Source organism: Balearica regulorum, chromosome 1, assembly GCF_011004875.1.
Source record: "Balearica regulorum gibbericeps isolate bBalReg1 chromosome 1, bBalReg1.pri, whole genome shotgun sequence".
In the NCBI taxonomy this organism is placed as follows: domain Eukaryota; kingdom Metazoa; phylum Chordata; class Aves; order Gruiformes; family Gruidae; genus Balearica; species Balearica regulorum.
In genome coordinates this window covers 55,293,888-55,313,051 of record NC_046184.1, presented here as the reverse complement: position 1 = coordinate 55,313,051, position 19,164 = coordinate 55,293,888, and the positions used below count along the sequence as shown (strand labels likewise).

Below are 19,164 nucleotides of genomic sequence, written 5' to 3'. Positions count from 1 at the left end.
ACCCTCTGTACCGCCCGTCCCAACGATAGAACGGGGGTTGGGTGCTGTTGTGCCGCTCCCTACCCCGGAGCTCGGCGGGGCCGTGCCTGCCTGGTTTCACATTATAATGAGGAACTTGATCAAATCGCTATAAAGAGAAAAACAAACAAACAAAAAGTCTTAACTAATGTCTTTCCTTCCTCCCCCCTCCCCTTATCTGCTCCGTCTGGTTCCTGCGTACTTCTGTCTGGGCTGACCTAAGGGTCTTCACAAAGGCTTAGAAACACGTCCCCAAACCCCTCCTGACATGCCTGCAGGATGTGATTCCTTTTTTATGCTTTGGTGGGAGGGATCACGCCATTTCAAATCGGACTAAGGAAAAAAAAGAAAAAAAATCAGTGAAAGGGGAAAAGTCGCTTTGTGCCGGCTTGAGTGCAGCTTTCCAGTGCTTTGCCAGTGTCGCCTCCTGCCCTGCGCTGACTCGCCGGCTGCGGTGTCTGTACCTGCAGGACGGTGGCTCTGGGTTTCACCACGAGCCCCAGTGCTGTTGGGCCTCCCTCAAAACCCCTTTTGCAGCACAGCCTTACCCCCAGGGCCCTGCTCTTTGGAGGACACGTGGCCAAACTGCAGCGTTCTGCTTCTGCCTGCGGCTCTACCTCTCCCCCGGCAGCTGTCAGGAGGATCCCTCGTGCGGTTCCTTTCTGTGCCCTGACTGTTCGCTTCCTGCTGTCTCCCTGCCGCAACGCCCTGAGCTGCAGTGACCCCAAGGCATCACAGCGTATGCAGCAGCATCCACCATGTCGCTGCAAAGCTGCCGGCCCACGCACGCTCCGTGTGAGATCCACACGGAAGGTCCTGGGTCCAGAGCAGGAGCTGCCAGCGAGGGCCAGGGACAAATGCAGAGGAGAGAGGCGCAGCTGATGCGGCTCCTCACAGCCAGGCAACCTCAGCATCCCACGGCACAGATTTTCTCTCAGGAATGTTTCAAGCCTTCGTGAGCCTCCAGTCACACCAGTACTGATGCCAGGTCACTGCTTAGTAGTCCACTGGAACTTGATCCGGATCAAGGGTGGCACATGACTCCATCGCTATCAAATTAGGGTACACAATAGTAAGTTTATGCCCTTTTTGTACTTTTGTGCTGCCTTTCTGCAGCTGTCGAGATAGTTGATCAAACTGAGGTGGTGGGGTGGGTGACGTGTGACAACCATAAAGCCTGCTGTTGCAAAACTAACAGGCAACGTTTCTTTGAGCAAATTTGCATGAATATAAGAACAGCTCAAGTAGTTCCAGACTAAAGGGCCATCTACCCAGTATCCTGTTTCCAACCTGTGAGGACCCCCAATGCAGGTCTCTTCCAGACACCTGTCCAGATGCCTGTTGACCTCAGTGACATTTGTGCAGCCCCAATACCCTTTGACAAGGAGTACAACCTGTCCACTCTCTGCTGCATGGTGAACCACATCCTCCTGGTTGTTATGTTTCCATCAGCCTAGTTTTTGCAGCTGAAGACGGAGAGTGTACGTGTAGCTTCTACCCACCAGTGATCCCCTCAGTCATCTTCTCTCCAGGTGAAGAGTCCAGGCCTGCTCACCTATTCCTTCAGTGAAGCTCCTTTCCCTCAGCAGGCACCCCCCTTCCCACACAGATGTCTCAGTGGGAGGGTGGTTAGGGGGCACGAGCTGTGCTGTTACAGGAAGGAAGGGTTTAAACCCCAGGATCTTCCATTCCCTGTGCTTACAATTGATTTACTCTACCCATGAGACACGGTAAGCTGCTCAGGTGTCATGGGTCTCTCCCAGTTCCTTGCAGCTGTGAATGAGAAATCAAATATTTGCTTGGGAACAGGCCTAGGCTTCTGCTTCCCTTCTCGTGGCTGGGCAAGGAGGGAAGGTGCAAGCAGCAGCAAGAGACCTCCCTGAGTGCAGCAGGAGGAGGAGGAGGAGGAGGAGGACTCCTGCAGAGGAGTCACAGGTAGCTTTCAGAGGTGGATTCCTTGAGCGTGTCTCCCTTGTTGGCTGAGACCCAGGGCACGGAAGTCAGAACAGAGGAGACCATTTCCCTGTCTCGCACCAATTCATTTTTTTAAATATTAATTAGGAAATTATGCAAAGGACATCAAATTAACCTTGGGGTAGTACGCGGCACAGCGTCTGACTTACTTACAGTGTAACGCTCACTGAGTCTTACAGAGGCACGTGAAGCAGCTAAAAGCAGAATGACATGGCCAGAAAAAATATCCGATAAGTTGCCACAGAACAAGACCGCATCATTCCACAGTCTGGATAATGTCTATCCATCATGATGGCTGACCACAGTGTTAGATGTGTTTCCTTGTTCTTCAAAGGACAGAACCTGCATGCCCGGCGTGTCGCAAGCCAAATAACCTTTCTACCCAACTTCAGTTAGGAAAGCTGCTAACCATCTAAGCTGTTAGAAACCTTAATTCTTCTCCGTTAATTATAACAAAACTATTAAAAATTTAATATGTAGGCAGTACGCTCTCCCTTGATTGCATTAATATCATCACCATAATCATTACCTTGACACAGAAACATTTTGTATGAAAACAATTAAGCAATTTTGTAATTAAACTCAAGGGGGAATTAACTGCCATAAGGGTAATTTTTCTGTCAGGTTTTGTACACTGAAGTAGGATCCTAATAATTACAATAACAATCTACTGACTTATTATATATTCCTTTTTTTGTTCAGATTGAAGACATAGCGACATTAACATTTCTGAAGGTTATACCAGAAATGTCAGTTAATGTGAGTTCTGTTTCAGTTGTATTTCTTGTTTATGTCTATAAACCGAGATTTTTATTACTCTGTTATTTATTTATTAAGATGCATGTTTCCTAGCAGGAACAAATTTCATTTTAAAAAATAAGAACAGAAAAAGGACCAAATTTGGGATTTAGCTTGGACTTAGACAAATATTTGCAGAAATGATGGGATATTCTAATTGTGGTAAAAGTGTAAATTATTAGCAAATACTCAGGGCTGGACATCATCTTTTCTACTAAGTTCTTCGCCAGACCACTTTGGTTATTTGCGTTGGACGTAACCCAGAACAGAACAGGACCTGTTGTGTTGTTGTTGCTTTTTGTCCGGGTTAGACATGGGTGTTGCAGTGGGAAAGGCCGATTCTTGGAGCGTGGCTGTTGGCTGCTGGGGCGTTCACTTGTCCTGCCCGGCCAGAGGAAGCTTGTGCTCGCTTCCTCCTAAGCCTCCTGACAGCCAGTTGTGTTAATGCATTCATTCTGGCATCAAACACTGGCATTGCCGCTGTGAGCCTCTCACTAAGTATTTTAAAATTCCGAGCTTTCTTACTGATTAAGCTTATGTTTTTCAAAATTATGTGATGAGTTACTTGACATACCTATTCAAAGGAAAGTTAGTTTTGCTTTTTAGTGCTGTTTTTTTACTTTCAGTTTCAGTTGGCAGTTCTGCAACAAGTAACCCTTTTGATTTCTTTAGTAATGTTCAGCCTTTGCTCTTCTTGATCTGAACACAATTTTCCTTTTAGCCCAGACTTTGAATCCATTGTGGGTGGGCTGCAGGAATATTAGGAAGCAGGTTCCCAAACGAGCTTGGCAAATTGAAGAACTGTCAGAGAAGGTAAGGTGCTCCTCAGTTAGGACAGATGAATCTCAGCTGTACTGCTTTGTCTGAGAAGAGGAATTTCTGCATGGAGATACGTCCCATAACACAGATACCCACCACCCATTTCATTTTTCAGAAGCTCAGAAAAGACCAAATTTTGTTCTTGATAACCTGTTGGTTATGGCTTCTGTGTCATTTAAACCATAGCAGCTTTTTTGGGGGGGAGGGGTTGGGGTTTTTTTGGTTGGTTGGTTTTGGTTTTTGTTAATATTTATTCTACAATCTAGTTGTAGAGGGTACCTTTTTCACCTTATGGTAGTTCCCTGGCTGCAATGGCGGGGCTCTTGCACTTCGTGTCCTCTTGGTTGTTTCCAGCTATGAGCACCTGCTGGCAATGCCTGCAGCAGCTGCTCACCAAGCGGGAAGCATCTCACCAGTCTGCCATGAATTCCCTGAATAGAGACATCCTCAGGTACACTAGCCACACGTGCTGCCTGCCTCTAGATAAGTACACCAAGTTCTCTTGTCATCCAGAGGTTTTTTTCTTCTTTTGGTTGATATTTACCCACTCAAAGTCTATTTTTTATTAATATTAGACTGCATGACCAAGATGGGCTTATATTCCAGGCTTGAAAGCACAGCCTTGATTCACAATTGTAGTGAAAGCAAACAATAAGAATTAAGCAATAAGTTGTTCAGGACATTAGAAATGTTTCGGAAAATTGGTCCCTGCCCCACATAGCTGTCCTCAGAGTATACAGTCAAGAATGTAATCCAAACCAGTCTGAAAAGAGGAGTTTTCGTCCTCTTCAGTTCCTAAACTGTTGCCTCTGCTTTGCCAGTGTGTGTTGGGGGCATCCTAAATCAAGGAATCACTCAGGAATTAAAGCTTGTGGTGTAGTGGTTTCCATGCCTGTGGAATTTGAATTGCACCAGTGTTTTGCATAGGTATTTAGCATATTTTCTGCACTGTTCAGTTCTAGCTAGATATATAGTGCTCATTAAATATGTGAGTTGTCAAATGCCAGTTAAATTTGTCAAATAATTCATACCATAGATATTTGCTCTGAAGCACAGAGTGATATAAAATAGCATACGTTCATCAACATTATGCTGTTGATGTTGTTGCTCTTTTAGTCCATTTGAAGAGTAGATAATGAGAGCTGATGAACTATGCGTTTTTCACCCAGTTTATCATTTTGATCCTTTGGTTTGTGTGCATTTGGGTGGGGGAGGCAAAGGGCAGGAGAAAAGAAATGTCAATCCATTCACTTCTCTTGCTCCTGGGTGAGCAGTCTTCCAGTCTGTTATCCTGTGTTGTGAGAATTTGATTTCAGTATCCCAAGACAAGCCCTGTAGAAAACGAAACTGTTTGAAACATCTCAGCTATGAAAGATCTCAGCATTGCTCCTCAGGTCAATTGCCCAGTTGTTCCTTCAAAATCACCCATGTTAGTATTTGAGTGATCTTAATTCTCACAGAAGTCTATCATGAGGGATAATGAATTTCTAAGGAAACTTTTTGGTGAAATAGCTGCTTTTTGCTTTCCCAGGTACCCTTCTGGAAAATGGGCATGTGAGATATATCTCCATGCATTTAACCAGAGCCTGGTCATCACTTTCAAAAGTGAAAAACCTTCTAAAGAGAAGTTAGTGATACAATCCAAGTATTAATTACATGTCGTTGCAAGATCTGGGAAAATACAGAGGTGCTGGCTAGCTGTGGTGGTGGCTGTGTCTGGGGCCAGGCTTGGTCCCTCTGAGGAGAAGGCACAGTGGTGGGGCTGGAGCTTCTGCTGTGTCTATGAAGTATTTGCTCTGGGATAACTAAGGGAGAACATCTGTCTTGCAGGACCTGTATGTTTCATTATCATCAAATTGACTTTTTACACCAAAAAAAAAATAATCTGAGACCCTAAGGGCACTACTAACAGCACTGACTTCTAATAATCTAAATGGGGTCCACTGGATGATGACAAACCTGGCTTTCTTCTTCCAAGGGCTGAGCCTCCTGCATACTGGTCCCATCACTTTCTTGCAACGGGCAGGAGACTTGCTCAGAGCCAAAGCATCTGTTTGCACTTTCTCTCTCCACGTATCTGAACCCTTGAACACTGGTTCTTTGCAGCTGTTAGAAAGTAAGAGACTGAGGAACAAGAGAGAAATCCCCTGGCTCACTGACCCATCTGTTCTCTCATCAAAGCTTCCTGCATGTGTGAAATAAATGAAAGTACGTCAGAGAGAGAGAAAAGGTCAAAACACAGCTAACAGCTAAGCAGATATCTGTGGATTATAACTGCTGGCGTACTTTCTCTGACAGAAGATATCCTACCATCCAAAATTGCAGCTCTTTGGGTTATGGAGCAATAGATGCCAGCTATGCACAAGTTTGAGACCTCAGACGTTGTCTGTGTGTGTTCCAAATTACTTAGCGAATGCAGTGTAAGATCAGTTCACCAGAAGCACTGAGGGTCACGGAAATTATGGGGTGTTGCTGCTGCAGAGCATGGGAGGTAAAGAGCAGGATCAGATTCTCAGAGTCAGCATAGTGACAGACTTGTGCAGGAGAGGCAGAAGAAGCCAAAAGCAGGATACTTCCCATTTACCTGTCCCAGCTGGCCTGGCAGTTTACTAGCATGTGAAGTGAATAACCAGGTCAGGTCTGTACAGTGGCCTGAAGAGAAAGCTCTCAGGAACACCCCAAAAGCTGGGGGAGGCCACAGCCTGCTGCAGAGTTTATGCTATTCTTCAGGACTATGTCTCAGCAGTACTATCTAACCTTTACCTCTCTCACTTCAGTGAGGATATTAGAAAAACTGTTTTCTTAGACAAGTTGTAGTGCTGGGTGACAGAAGTGGAGCGCTGAGTGTGCTGCTGATGTTTCAATGTCTACCAGGATATGAGCAACATATTTAAATTCCACTGGGAGCAGGCTCTTTCTCCCTCTCCGGACAGTGGGGAGAGCAGAAGGGAAGAGAACACCTGGGTTGGGTCTTTGGTGGGACCAGACAGACAGAGAATGCAACTAGGTGCTATCTCCCACCGAAGAGATAGCACCTAGTTGCATTCTACAGAGCTGAAGAAAAGCCATTGTGCCTCAAGGATATTATCAAGATCAAGGGGTAATCCTGCATCACTGGTAGGATGATAGTATGACACAGAGGAATCCTTTCCAGATACCAAATGGAGGATCTAACCCACTTGGCTTCATTTGTATGGAGCTCTTGTCTTGGAGGAGATGTTGTCTCTGGCAGGGATGAGCAAACTTAGACTCCCATTGTTTGGCATCCATCTGTGAGATGCAAGGTGTAGAGATATGGGTAGACTTACCTCCCTTCTTCTGAATGAAGAATCTATTAGCAGGGAAAGGGTTTCAGGGTCTCCACCACTGAGATTTGACCAAAGTCTAGGTCAGAACTCTCTCAGCTTGGTTGAGATAGCAAATGAGACCAAGTGAGGGGAGTGCTCTTGCACGGTTGTGTTGACTGATGAAAAGGGAGGGGAGGAGGTAGTGGGAAATACAATACACTTCTCAGGCCATGGAAGAGTCTACTTGTCCCCAGGAAGTACAGGGTGGAAGAAGCTATGGGAGAACAACATTTCAGCAGTAGCATTTCTCCAAATCTCTTAATGATGGTATAGAGCCAAAGAAGGCAGGGAAGACAGCTCCGGGTTATTTCATGATTGCATCCTGTACAACATGGAGGAAGGCAGGATGTATCTGTTCGACTCAACCTGTTCTTCAGGGACATTCTTGTTCTGAGGCTTCAGGCTATCTCAGGACAGCATTATTCCTGCCCCTGGTGACCCTTCTAGAACAATGGTGTTTTGTTGGTTGCTCCAAAGTGCTTAGACTTAGCTGGGACATTTGATATTCAAATCCCACATATCTCTCTGCTGGTAGGAGTAGTTTAAGGAATGCAACCCACACCAAATGTGTGGCCTAATTCACCACACCAGTGTACTGGATGTTTAACCATGGGTGAAATCTCACCCTCAAATGTCAAGAACTGGGAAAAGAGGTTGTGTTGAATCACGGGCTAGATGTTGTCCTTTGCACCAGGAGATATGTCAAATCCTTGTCTTCCGCATGACATCCTTGTCTCTAAACTGGAGAGTCATGGATTCGATGGATGGACCACTCAGTGGATAAGGAATTGGCTGGATGGTTGCACTCAAAGAATTGTGGTCAACAGCTCAATGTCCAAGTGGAGAACAGTGACAAGTGGCGTTCCTCAGGGGTCGGTACTGGGAGCGGCACTGTTTAACATCTTTGTCGGCAACATGGACAGCAGGATCGAGTGCACCCTCAGCAAGTTTGCCGACGACACCAAGCTGTGTGGTATATGTTCAACACACTGGAGGGAAGGGATGCCATCCAGAGGGACCTTGACAGGCTGGAGAGGTGGGCCCGTGTGAACCGCATGAAGTTCAACAAGGCCAAGTGCGAGGTCCTGCACGTGGGTCAGTGCAATCCCAAGCATGACCTATAGGCTGGGCGAGGAATGGATTGAAAGCAGCCCTGAGGAGAAAGACTTGGGGGTATTGATTGATGGGAAGCTCAACGTGAGCCGGCAATGCATGCTTGCAGCCCAGAAAGCCAACCGTGTCCTGGCCTGCATCAAAAGAGGTGTGACCAGCAGGTCGAGGGAGGTGATCCTGCCCCTCTGCTCTTGTGAGACCCCACCTGGAGTACTGCATCCAGCTCTGGGGGCCCCAGTACAGGAGAGACATCGAGCTGTTGGAGCGAGTCCAGAGGAGGGCCACGAAGCTGATCAGAGGGCTGGAGCACCTCTCCTATGAGGACAGGCTGAGAGAGTTGGGATTGTTCAACCTGGAGAAAAGAAGGTTCCGGGGAGATCTAGTTGCGGCCTTCCAGTACCTGAAGGGGGCCTACAGGAAAGATGGTGAGGGACTGTTTATTGGGGAGTGCAGTGATAGGATTAGAGGTAATGGCCTTAAAGCTGAAGGAGGGTCGATTTAGATTAGATGTTAGGAAGAAATTCTTCACTGTGAGGGTGGTGAGGTACTGGAAGAGGTTGCCCAGAGAGGTTGTGGATGCCCCCTCCCTGGAAGTGTTCAAGGCCAGGTTGGATGGGGCTTGGGGCAACGTGGTCTAGTGGAGGGTGTCCCTGCCTGCAACGGGGGGGGTTGGAACTAGATGGTCTTTAAGGTCCCTTCCAACCTAAACCATTCTGTGATTTTATGATTCTATGTGAGAGTCTGGCAATAGGGAAATTTCACACACAGACATGCTTTGTGGCAGTCAGTGGAACTTTTTCTGCTAACAGATGAAGTACCTGGTCTGTTGTGAGCGGTTACAAATCCTGTAGCTGTGCAGGAAGGAGGCAGCCCATTCACTGTTTCTGGGCTACTGCACTCTAGGCCAAATGGAACCTTTTGCAGGGAGGTGGAAATTGTTGCTCCTTTGAAATCAGCTGAGCATATGTAACAGGGAAAAGATGCTTCGGCAGTACCTCAGAGCCCAATTCTGCTGGATTCTGCTAGGTGCTGTACAGACAGCGCAAAAAGTCTGTTCCTGCTGTTAAAAGAGGCTAGGAAGAGTGTGTGAAGACTGCTAGAAAGGCTGCAGCAGTGCTTGTAGCCTTCTGAAGGCTTTTAAATCAGCCTTTGAAATATAAAGCTTTGTAGCTTGAGTGTTTTAGCCTAAAGCCAGCAAAAACGATGTTAAGGAAAGAAAAATCAAAGGAAAGGACCATACATGAGAAGCTGCAGAAGCGATGAGCTTCAGAGATAAAAGTGATCCACAGAGCAGGATCAGACTGACTCAAGGAGCCACAGGGTCTTAAAAATTAGGCTAACAAAATTTCTAAGCAGGTATCAAATAGAGCATGGCAGCTTGCCATATATACTGTTACACCTATATAACCACATGGCATTTGGCTGAGGGTCCCGCTGAAGCTCCTACTTGCTGGTACTGGACAACTTCCCTGTCATTTAACTTCTAAAGCCTGGACAAGATGAAGTGTTAATGCACTGCCCACCTTAGTCTGCAACACCTTACAAGGTATGAAAAACATAACTATTGTGGTTCCTTCTTTTTGCGAAAGTTGTCAGAAATATGGTGCATATGTAATTTTAATTCACTTGCTCTATGCCTTAATAAATATTTCCAGTAAAGGTCTTCTGCAGTCAGTTTCTCAGAATACTCTGGTTTTCTAAAAGCTGATTTTCTTGCACATACTTGGATCCCAGCTCATGTTGTCAGTGACCTGCAACATGCTCACAGAATACTGGGTTCCTGAGACAAGCAGAGCAATTTGCTTGCAGAGATCCGCACAGAAATTTGCCTTTCTTTCTGGGGGCCCTTGATAAAATGCCAGGGAGTTTGTGCAGCCAAGGAAACTGCTGGACTAGAAAGTGGAACTGGAGAAAAGGACTCAGCAGGCACACAGCAGGATTTCCAGTCTTTTTATTTGGCAAATCTCAAGATTCTCACTGAATATTTTGTTGCACGAGCACATAACCATGCATTTGCCTCACTGCATCCCCCTTATGCTGTGAAATACAATTTTTAGAGCACTTTGATCAAGAGCTGTGGCAGATATGTAGCTGAAGGGCTATGGAGCGTTAAATTGTACGGACGTGGGAAAGCAGCTGAGTACTAACAGGAAGGTGGCATTTGTGTGGAGACGAGTGGCCTTTTGGCATATAAGAGTGGGCCTCAGTGTCTGTGTCTGGGTACACATACCTATGAACACCTGTCTTCTGTGAGTCCGTTGTAGCCTTTGTGAGCCTTGTCTTTTAGTGCCTTGATCTCTTTCTCAGCTAAGTACATTTTTACCCAAGAAGGATGCCTGTTTCCTAACGGGCCATCTTCACCCTCGCTGCTTATTCATTAGCAGAAAACATGAGCCTGCAGTTTGTGCACCTGCTGTAGATGCAGGGGAGGGCAGAGATACCACCGCTGTTAGGCATCCTGCAAAGTCTTGGGTCCTACTGCATGCTGTTGCTGAGCAGGCAAGTGCCTCCACAGCGTGGCTGAGATCCCTACTGTTACCTGACAATGTCATAAGCATTCGTGAAGAGCAGGTGAGGTCGGCTAGAAACATAGATTCTCTTTCCACACAAATGCTGTTTAGAGACAGCAAGGAACCAATGTTACATAAAATGTATGCATGCTGCTGAGGGAAACATCTTCCATTTTTAATACATGTTTGTAAATAATTATTTATCCTAAGGGTCTCAAGCCAGGAATATCTAGCTTGCTAGCTCTGAAAAGTAGTCAGTTCACTGGAGAAAGAAAAACAGCATATTACGCAGCAGTTGCTTCATCTTCTTGTGATTATACAAGTGAGTAGCCTGACTCTGAAGTCATGCTACTTTTCATCCCAGACTACACCTTTCAGAATGACTTGTTCCCCTTGTTTCAATATGGGCCACAGAAATACTGGTTTTCTACAGTGCTCCCAGTCTTTCTTGTCCACATGCTCTAAATATTGCATTGAGCTTTCCTGTAGGTTCCACACAGCTTCAACTGGTGGGTCCTGAAGAAGGAGCAAACAATAAACTTGGCAGCAGTGCAGTGCAAACTGTTTTTCCATGGGAGTTTTGAGGTCACTGCCAAGTTTCTGAAAATCAAATGAGAACAGTTTTCAAAGCTTTGTAATGTTACGTCGATGAGCAGACATCACCTCGCATTCTGCACAGCTGCTCCACATGAACAAAGCACTGAAGAACATTTGTCAAAGCTGGTACCATTTGAGTGGGACAGGTAGGGGTCCCATAGTCACTTTATAGGATCTCTTATTTACTAAGTCCTGGCTTCTGGACTGCTCAAGCATCCAGAAACTGTTTCTATTTCCTCATACCCAACAGAGATCTGCAAAGAGCTTGACAAGGCTGAGCTTTTGGAAAGGCCTAGCGAGCTGCAAAAGAAAGAAGCTGCTCTTTGGAAGCTTCGTATATATATGATATATATGAAATAGATAGATAGATAGATAGATAGATAGATAGATAGATAGATAGATAGATTTCCCAGGGAAAAAAACCCCACCCTAGACTATAGTCCGTTTGGATAGCAAGTATCAGGGTTCTGTGCACACCAACAGTCTCTGCAAGCTTTCCCCTGCCTCCCCAGGGATCTGACTGCTTGTGTACAGGGTCAGCTCTGATACAGCATGGCCATACAAAAACTGCTGCGAAAACAGCTCAGCTGGCAGAAAGGGTGGTATGAGAAGGAGTTCAGGAGAAGCCTCGTCTCCACCCACGGACCCTCCACCGCTTGGCCTGGGAGCTGATTCAAGTTCAGTGGTGGCTGGGTGCTTGCCTGAACTGTGATGTTGGGCTGCCTATGCCCAGCCTTGCTGACCCTGACCCACAGACTGACTTCCCAGCTTGGTCTTGACCTGCCTGGTCACTGTGAGTTTGGTTGGTGACCACTGGTCTGTGGCTGACCCTGATCACCACCACTGGCCCTGCTCTTTGCACCTTGCCTCTCCCGCTGTCCCCCACTGCTCCTGGTGCAGCTTTGTACCTCCCTTATAAGCTTACATGTATCTCTATGCATGCCTGTCAGAATATTTGGGAGTATATGGGCTGGAAGATCCTCACCACAAGTGGAAAACAACCCCAAGCAGAAGGGAGACCTCCCATTTTTTTTAATGCCAAGCTGCACAGGCATGCCAGAACCACCACCTCTGTTCCTGGGCTGTATCTTTACTCACCATGATAATTTTGGTGTAAAACTCTGATTGGTTTTTGGAATAGGAATATCTGAAGAGATTCCTTATTTCTTTCATCATCCCCTACAAACCAAGCACAGCACAAAACAGACTGTTAGCATGTGGTGTGGCCAGCAGTCCCCGAGCATGAGGGATTTTTGTTTCTCAGATCATGTCAATCAGCAATGGAGAAGTCACTCCTTTCAAGCTTTGCAGGAAGGTCCCATAAAAGCAATACACAGCTGGAAAATGCTTTCTGTGCTCCTATATGCACCTCAGTAAGCCGGACAATTCCGACATGCACCGTATGTATGTGTATCGTGGGACACAGAAGGGTTGCTGGAGCTCAGCTTTCCACACCTCCATCCCTCAGCTTGTAAGTTATCCCCACTGTCATTGCTGATACATTTTGAGCAGTGTTCTTAGCAGAAGCTAAGTTCTAAATGAATGGCAGATGCAGATCACCCTTTTATCCCACTGCCTCAGTGCAGTTACACAGAAACATAAAGTACCTGTTTGCTATTGGTCATAGCATCATTCAAAGGTGTAATGTCAAGAACTTCAAATATCTTAGTTGTTCTCTGCTGTATATCTTTCTCACAGGCATCAAACACCTTCTGCAATGCAAAGACATCTGATTACAGCAGCAACCACATTGAAATGAGAGGCATAGTGTGGAAAGCATGTGCTGAAACCACATCTGCATTAGAGTAAATTGTAGGGCCACTAATTGATTGAAATATGTCTTCAATACCTGGGAAATAAACAGTTTCATCAAACTGTCTCCACACTGAAGCCCATTCTTCAGCATCTGTTGGGCTTTATCATCCCAGGCAATGCTAATAATGGCCTCATCTCGGTCTTGTCCTTTAAGGTGTACCATTTTGGTATTTTCCTTCAGATCCCACCAGCATCATAGCAGTAAATCAGACATCAGAACGAAGTCTCTCATCTAGTACTTAAAGTGTTAACCATAAGGAAACTGGACTATGTCTTCCCGTTTGCGCTTAACATGGGTAGGATATGGGACTGGGATTTGAATGTGCCTTTCTGAAAGGGCAGGAAGCAGGTCACCGTCAGTTTGCTCTCTACAGCATCACGCAGGCCCTGTTTAACTGGAAAATCAGAGACTCAAACTTAGTCCCCAACCCTTTCTGATACAGAAATACTAATACTCAAAGCCTGCCATACAGGCTATGCCATATTGATCTGATATGAGTCAGACTGAGAAAATAGACATGAACAAACCTTAATTATGCTGCTGCCAGCTTTATACGACAAACTGGACAATGAGGAGCTCCTGAGTTTTTCCCATTCACGCACTCTGAGCAACTCATACATCTCCAGCACAGCAGTCAAACGCAAAGGGTCATTCATGTCCTCAGAGTGCTTGTGGATGCTCATTGCTTTAAACAAGAGCTCTTTGTTTCTAGGGCAAGAAGGGTATAAAAAAACTTAGCTAAGACAAGATGAAACAATGAATAAGTGTAACTAACTTTTGAGGTCCCTTCCAACCCACACCATTCTATGATTCTATGATTTTTACAGCACATCATTAATTTATTTCATGAAGCCCATGTTTTCTACAATGCACTTCTCAGCTATATTATATATTAATATATTATATATATTGCTGCTGGCAAGCAGCTTTCATGTGGGAAATAGTGCTTTCTCAGCTCAGTTTTGAATGATCATGGTGGAATCTGATCAAAGAACATCATTTTGACTATGTCATTGTAGGCTGATCTCTTTTATTAACATGTTTACCCTGGGTATGCCTCCCTCCCTTTCCAGAACAATCCAAGCCATCTTCCAGAAATCAGTTACAAAAAGATACTGGCAGCTCAAAAGTCAGGGGAGATGTCTAGGCTGTCTGGTCAGAAACAGTCCCTAAGGACTGGAGGAAGCAGGAAGTATGTGGCTCTTCAGTGTAGAAACACACATTGCGTCAGAAATCTGAATAAATACCTTACCTTGCCTCTAGCTCTTTGTTCTTCTGTTTCAGCTTCTTATAGTCCTCTTTCTTTTGAAGTTCTTTTTGGGTGACATCTCCAAGAAGTTCTCTGAAACAGATTCCTTTTGTGAGATCATAGAATCATAGAATCACAGAATGGTTTGGGTTGGAAGGGACCTTAAAGACCATCTAGTTCCAACCCCCCCCGTTGCAGGCAGGGACACCCTCCACTAGACCACGTTGCCCCAAGCCCCATCCAACCTGGCCTTGAACACTTCCAGGGATGGGGCATCCACAACCTCTCTGGGCAACCTGTTCCAGTACCTCACCACCCTCACAGTGAAGAATTTCTTCCTAACATCTAATCTAAATCGACCCTCCTTCAGCTTTAAGGCCATTACCTCTAATCCTATCACTGCACTCCCCAATAAACAGTCCCTCACCATCTTTCCTGTAGGCCCCCTTCAGGTACTGGAAGGCCGCAACTAGATCTCCCCGGAACCTTCTTTTCTCCAGGTTGAACAATCCCAACTCTCTCAGCCTGTCCTCATAGGAGAGGTGCTCCAGCCCTCTGATCAGCTTCGTGGCCCTCCTCTGGACTCGCTCCAACAGCTCGATGTCTCTCCTGTACTGGGGCCCCCAGAGCTGGATGCAGTACTCCAGGTGGGGTCTCACAAGAGCAGAGGGGCAGGATCACCTCCCTCGACCTGCTGGTCACACCTCTTTTGATGCAGCCCAGGACACGGTTGGCTTTCTGGGCTGCAAGCATGCATTGCCGGCTCACGTTGAGCTTCCCATCAATCAATACCCCCAAGTCTTTCTCCTCAGGGCTGCTTTCAATCCATTCCTCGCCCAGCCTATAGGTCATGCTTGGGATTGCACTGACCCACGTGCAGGACCTCGCACTTGGCCTTGTTGAACTTCATGCGGTTCACACGGGCCCACCTCTCCAGCCTGTCAAGGTCCCTCTGGATGGCATCCCTTCCCTCCAGTGTGTTGAACATACACCACACAGCTTGGTGTCGTCGGCAAACTTGCTGAGGGTGCACTCGATCCTGCTGTCCATGTTGCCGACAAAGATGTTAAACAGTGCCGCTCCCAGTACCGACCCCTGAGGAACGCCACTTGTCACTGTTCTCCACTTGGACATTGAGCTGTTGACCACAATTCTTTGAGTGCAACCATCCAGCCAATTCCTTATCCACTGAGTGGTCCATCCATCGAATCCATGACTCTCCAGTTTAGAGACAAGGATGTCGTGTGGGACAGTGTCACATGCCTTGCAGAAGTCCAGGTAGATGATGTCAGTTGCCCTTCCCTTATCCACCAACGCTGTAACCCCATCATAGAAGGTCACCAAATTTCTCAGGCATGATTTGCCCTTAGTGAAGCCATGTTGGCTGTCACCAATCACCTCCTTATTTTCCATGTGCCTGAGCATAGTCTCCAGGAGGGTCTGCGCCATGTTTCTTTCCTCTCCTTTCAGAGTAAGCCATACCATCTTATATTATTCTGATCTTGTGAATTATTCATTCAAGTTTCTCTTCTGTCAGTTAAATTACCTTCATTACTGCACACAGAAATGTTGTGTTCAGAGCTTGTCTAACCTATGCTAAGTAGACAGACCTGGGAACAAATCAAGAATGAGGACCTGAATTTGGGAGGTGTAATCTGGATCTTGACTGATTTCACAGAATGGTTTGAGTTGGAAGGAACCTTAAAGACCATCTAGTTCCAACCCCCCTGCCATGAGCAGGGACACCCTCCACTAGACCAGGTTGCTCAAAGCCCCATCCAACCTGGCCTTGAACACTTCCAGGGAGGGGGCATCTACAACTCCCGAGAGCCTTCTGTGATTAAGCAAACAAACTCAGGGACACAAGTGACTGATCTTAGTCATCATTTGAGACTAGGTCCAGTGTCTGGGAACCTTTGCATTACATCAGCGCAAGTCTCAAGCTTGAGCCACTCCAGAAAAAAGCTCCAAGGTTTCAGAAAGTGTGAGTATTTCTCCACTACTAAGCTATTTATGACTGCCCACCTGCAAACCTTTTATGATCCCACCGGTACTCCAGCTGTGATTAGAGACTAAAATACCACAGTCTGTCTTCATGGAAATCCCAACAGGAAAGCCTCTTCTCCACAAAGCTGTTCAGGAAGGGTATGGACATCCAGCTATACTATTTGAAGTTTATTCACTCCTGGCCTTGGCCACTGACGATGATTTGTGTTTGCATTTTATCCCCAGGATGCCATCCATTAGGCTATTATTTCTTTTTCTTTCCTCCTGATTAACAATTTCCCTCCTTCTTGCATGTATCCATACCACTATGTCTTCCCTCAGCACTTGCCTAGTTCATAAAAGGGTAGTTTTCACAACAAAAACCCAGCACCGCCTCTGCACATCTACTCAAACTATCCTCAGAGCTGCTTTTTCCACCTCCCCTTTCCACATTAGGCTGGATGCCTTTCTGTTGAGGGCTGCTGTTGTTAAGGCAGCCATTACAGAGTCAGAGAAGTATTTGCATGGAAATGAAAGTTCATCTCACAACATGACATGTTTTTCTGTCACATGCCCTGGTCATGTACCCTGGTCTGCGCTCCAAGACAAAACTGTTTCAGAGGCAGCCTATGCAGGGTGATGACAATGCAGTCGAACAGGAGAATTAAAATGTGGTCTGTCCTGCAGGACAGAGCTGTGATAACCAAGGTTTGAGTATGTTTCTGTAACAGTTGCAGAAACATTTATGATTTTTCTCCTCTTATATATATTCTTAATATAAAGAATCGTATTACCTCTGGCAACTCTCCAGATTTTGTAATCGAAGATCAGCAGAGTTAATCCAAACTGTTTTCTCCCTGTCAGTCAGTCCATTAGGGGAAGAAAGAAATAAGTCAGTACACAAGTATCCATTAAAGTCACACAAAATACACAAACTAAACTTCCTCTCTCCAATTCCTGATCAGCCCGTAGGGAAAAAAGAAATCTAGATACCAAAACTTCTCAAGGCTGTGCTTTGCCAGGTAGATGGTTTGTGATTTTATGAATCAATACTAATAGTGCAAATAAAATACTACAATACCAGCCAGTACTAATAGTGCAACTAAATACTCGGAAAGTGTAAGATCTGCACGTTATATGATACAGATAAAACAGCTTCTGCAAATTGGCTTTGGGTTCCCCATATAGTCCGGACAAAATCTGGTGTTAACTCAGAGCTCTCCTTGTGTCTGGCTTCTTTATAATCTGTCCAACCTGTCCTAGCATACACCAGCTACAGCTGATCATCAGGGGCCATGCTAAACACTGTAATTTCTGGTCACCAGACTCACCTTAATTCTTGTTCCACCTTAGCCAGCCTTTCTATCAGATCATGATATGATCCCCCCAGCTGTAAATTCTGGTCTGTACAGGCTGATGGTTGCTGTGGAATGTCACATATTTTTCTGAGGAAAAAAAGAAAATGGAATTCTCAAAATGAAGGGAAAAAAATTTTGCATACTTTAAACAGGTACCTTATAAAAGACAGCCCCATGAGCAGAGGCTCCATGGCTACATGCACACTAGCGAATAGATCAGAGCCAGGATACCGGCTCTAGGGCACACGATGGCCCAGCACACACCTGGACGCAGTTTTGGCACAAGTGAGCTAGCACTCTCCCAGATGATGCCTGGTACAGTTCAGAGGACTGCACAGGCCAGGGTTTGCAAAAAATAGATGAAGGATTTGAGCAATCATTAGGGCTGGATGAAGTGGGCAGGATACAGGGACAACTCCTGAAAAACAAACTCAACTCAGACCTGCAGAGCATAGGGAACAGCAGATGCAGGTGGCTGTTCTGCTGAAATCAACTTTGCAATGTATGAGTGTGGAGCTTTTTAATAGAGAAGAACAAAGCTATGTGTTCTCAAGGTAATTTTCATTTCTACAACTGCTCTGTGCCTATTTCCTAATGAGGATCCCAAACATCAATGAGGATCCCGAACCTGAGTTCCTGCACCTCAGACACAGGTGAAGCAGACAGCAAGCTCCTGGTTGCAGCAAAGCAACGTCAGAGAAAGCCTAAGCATGAGACTTCACCATCAGTTTATGCCAATCCAAGTCTGCACGGCTGCTGCAAGGGTCTGCTGCCCCACCCTTCCAGAACCTTCCTTTTCCTCTCTTGCTGAAACAGATTTTGGTTTCATTTACTTGGATGGATTCCTTTCCAGTTAAATCAGTTCATTTCCAGTCTTTCACTGAGGACACTTTTTTTTTTCTTTAAGCTCAACAATCCAGTATAAAACCTGCATTTAAGTCAGCCTTTCCCTGCAAAGCTGATGAGCTCAGAGACTGAGTCCGCAAAGTCCAGGCTCTGTTACGCTATTTATACTGTTCTCTCCAATCTCTCTTCCCCTCAAACACATTTAAGATCTGCCTCACCCTTTGGAGCTGAACTTGAGCTGAATGTGAGGAAATTAACTGTCCCTGTGACAGACAGGAAGTAGAAAACAGAGCTTTTACTGAAATATTTCACAGTTGGAAAATGTTTGCAGTCCCTTGCTACAACCCCGCAAGGGATTTTGTAGAAATATTCAGACCTACTAAGGTTAAACTTGGTAAGTTTAGCCGGAGAGACCCCCCGTGCAACATACCTGCCACCTGCAGTCATCTCGCTGGTAACAGCACCCTTACGTTGTCCTCCAAACAACTCTGTTCTGCTGTAGGAAGAAAACTCCGGTGTATCCATACTTTTACAGCAGCAGAAAATGTTTGCTGAAGTGAGAGCAGCACAGGGGATGGCGCAGTCAGGAGCACAGGACGCTATTGCAAGAGTCAGTAGCTTTCTTCCGCTTATCAGAAGGACTTTCCTCCTACAAAAAGAAACACGCCCTTCCTTTTGACAGGAAAAGACACTGTTTCTTTGCATGTGTCTAGTGTCATACCTCTCTCCATCC

At 45.8% G+C, this 19,164-nt stretch overlaps 1 protein-coding gene across 1 annotated transcript; it reads right to left on the bottom strand.

The window, feature by feature from the left end:
* Nucleotides 1-10,006: 10,006 nt before the first annotated feature.
* On the bottom strand, nucleotides 10,007-19,131 carry LOC142601665 (uncharacterized). Its single transcript, XM_075751170.1, has 8 exons — nucleotides 18,862-19,131; nucleotides 17,559-17,672; nucleotides 17,022-17,084; nucleotides 14,245-14,334; nucleotides 13,520-13,700; nucleotides 12,784-12,888; nucleotides 12,275-12,355; nucleotides 10,007-11,179 (listed from the first exon to the last, which is right to left on the bottom strand). Exons 1-8 carry the CDS (start codon nucleotides 18,954-18,956, stop codon nucleotides 10,928-10,930), a joined length of 981 nt encoding a protein of 326 aa, XP_075607285.1. The 5' UTR covers nucleotides 18,957-19,131; the 3' UTR covers nucleotides 10,007-10,927.
* Between the last annotated feature and the right edge of the window lie 33 nt (nucleotides 19,132-19,164).

Bases quoted from the DNA above. Each gene is read 5' to 3' on its own strand.
- LOC142601665 (XM_075751170.1), bottom strand. From the start codon at position 18,956: ATGGATACACCGGAGTTTTCTTCCTACAGCAGAACAGAGTTGTTTGGA. The intron at 17,673-18,861 runs GTATGTTGCACG...TTTTTTCCTCAG, and splicing joins GAGATGACTGCAGGTGGCAG to AAAAATATGTGACATTCCAC. The intron at 13,701-14,244 runs GTAAGGTATTTA...TTCTTGCCCTAG, and splicing joins AACAAAGAGCTAGAGGCAAG to AAACAAAGAGCTCTTGTTTA.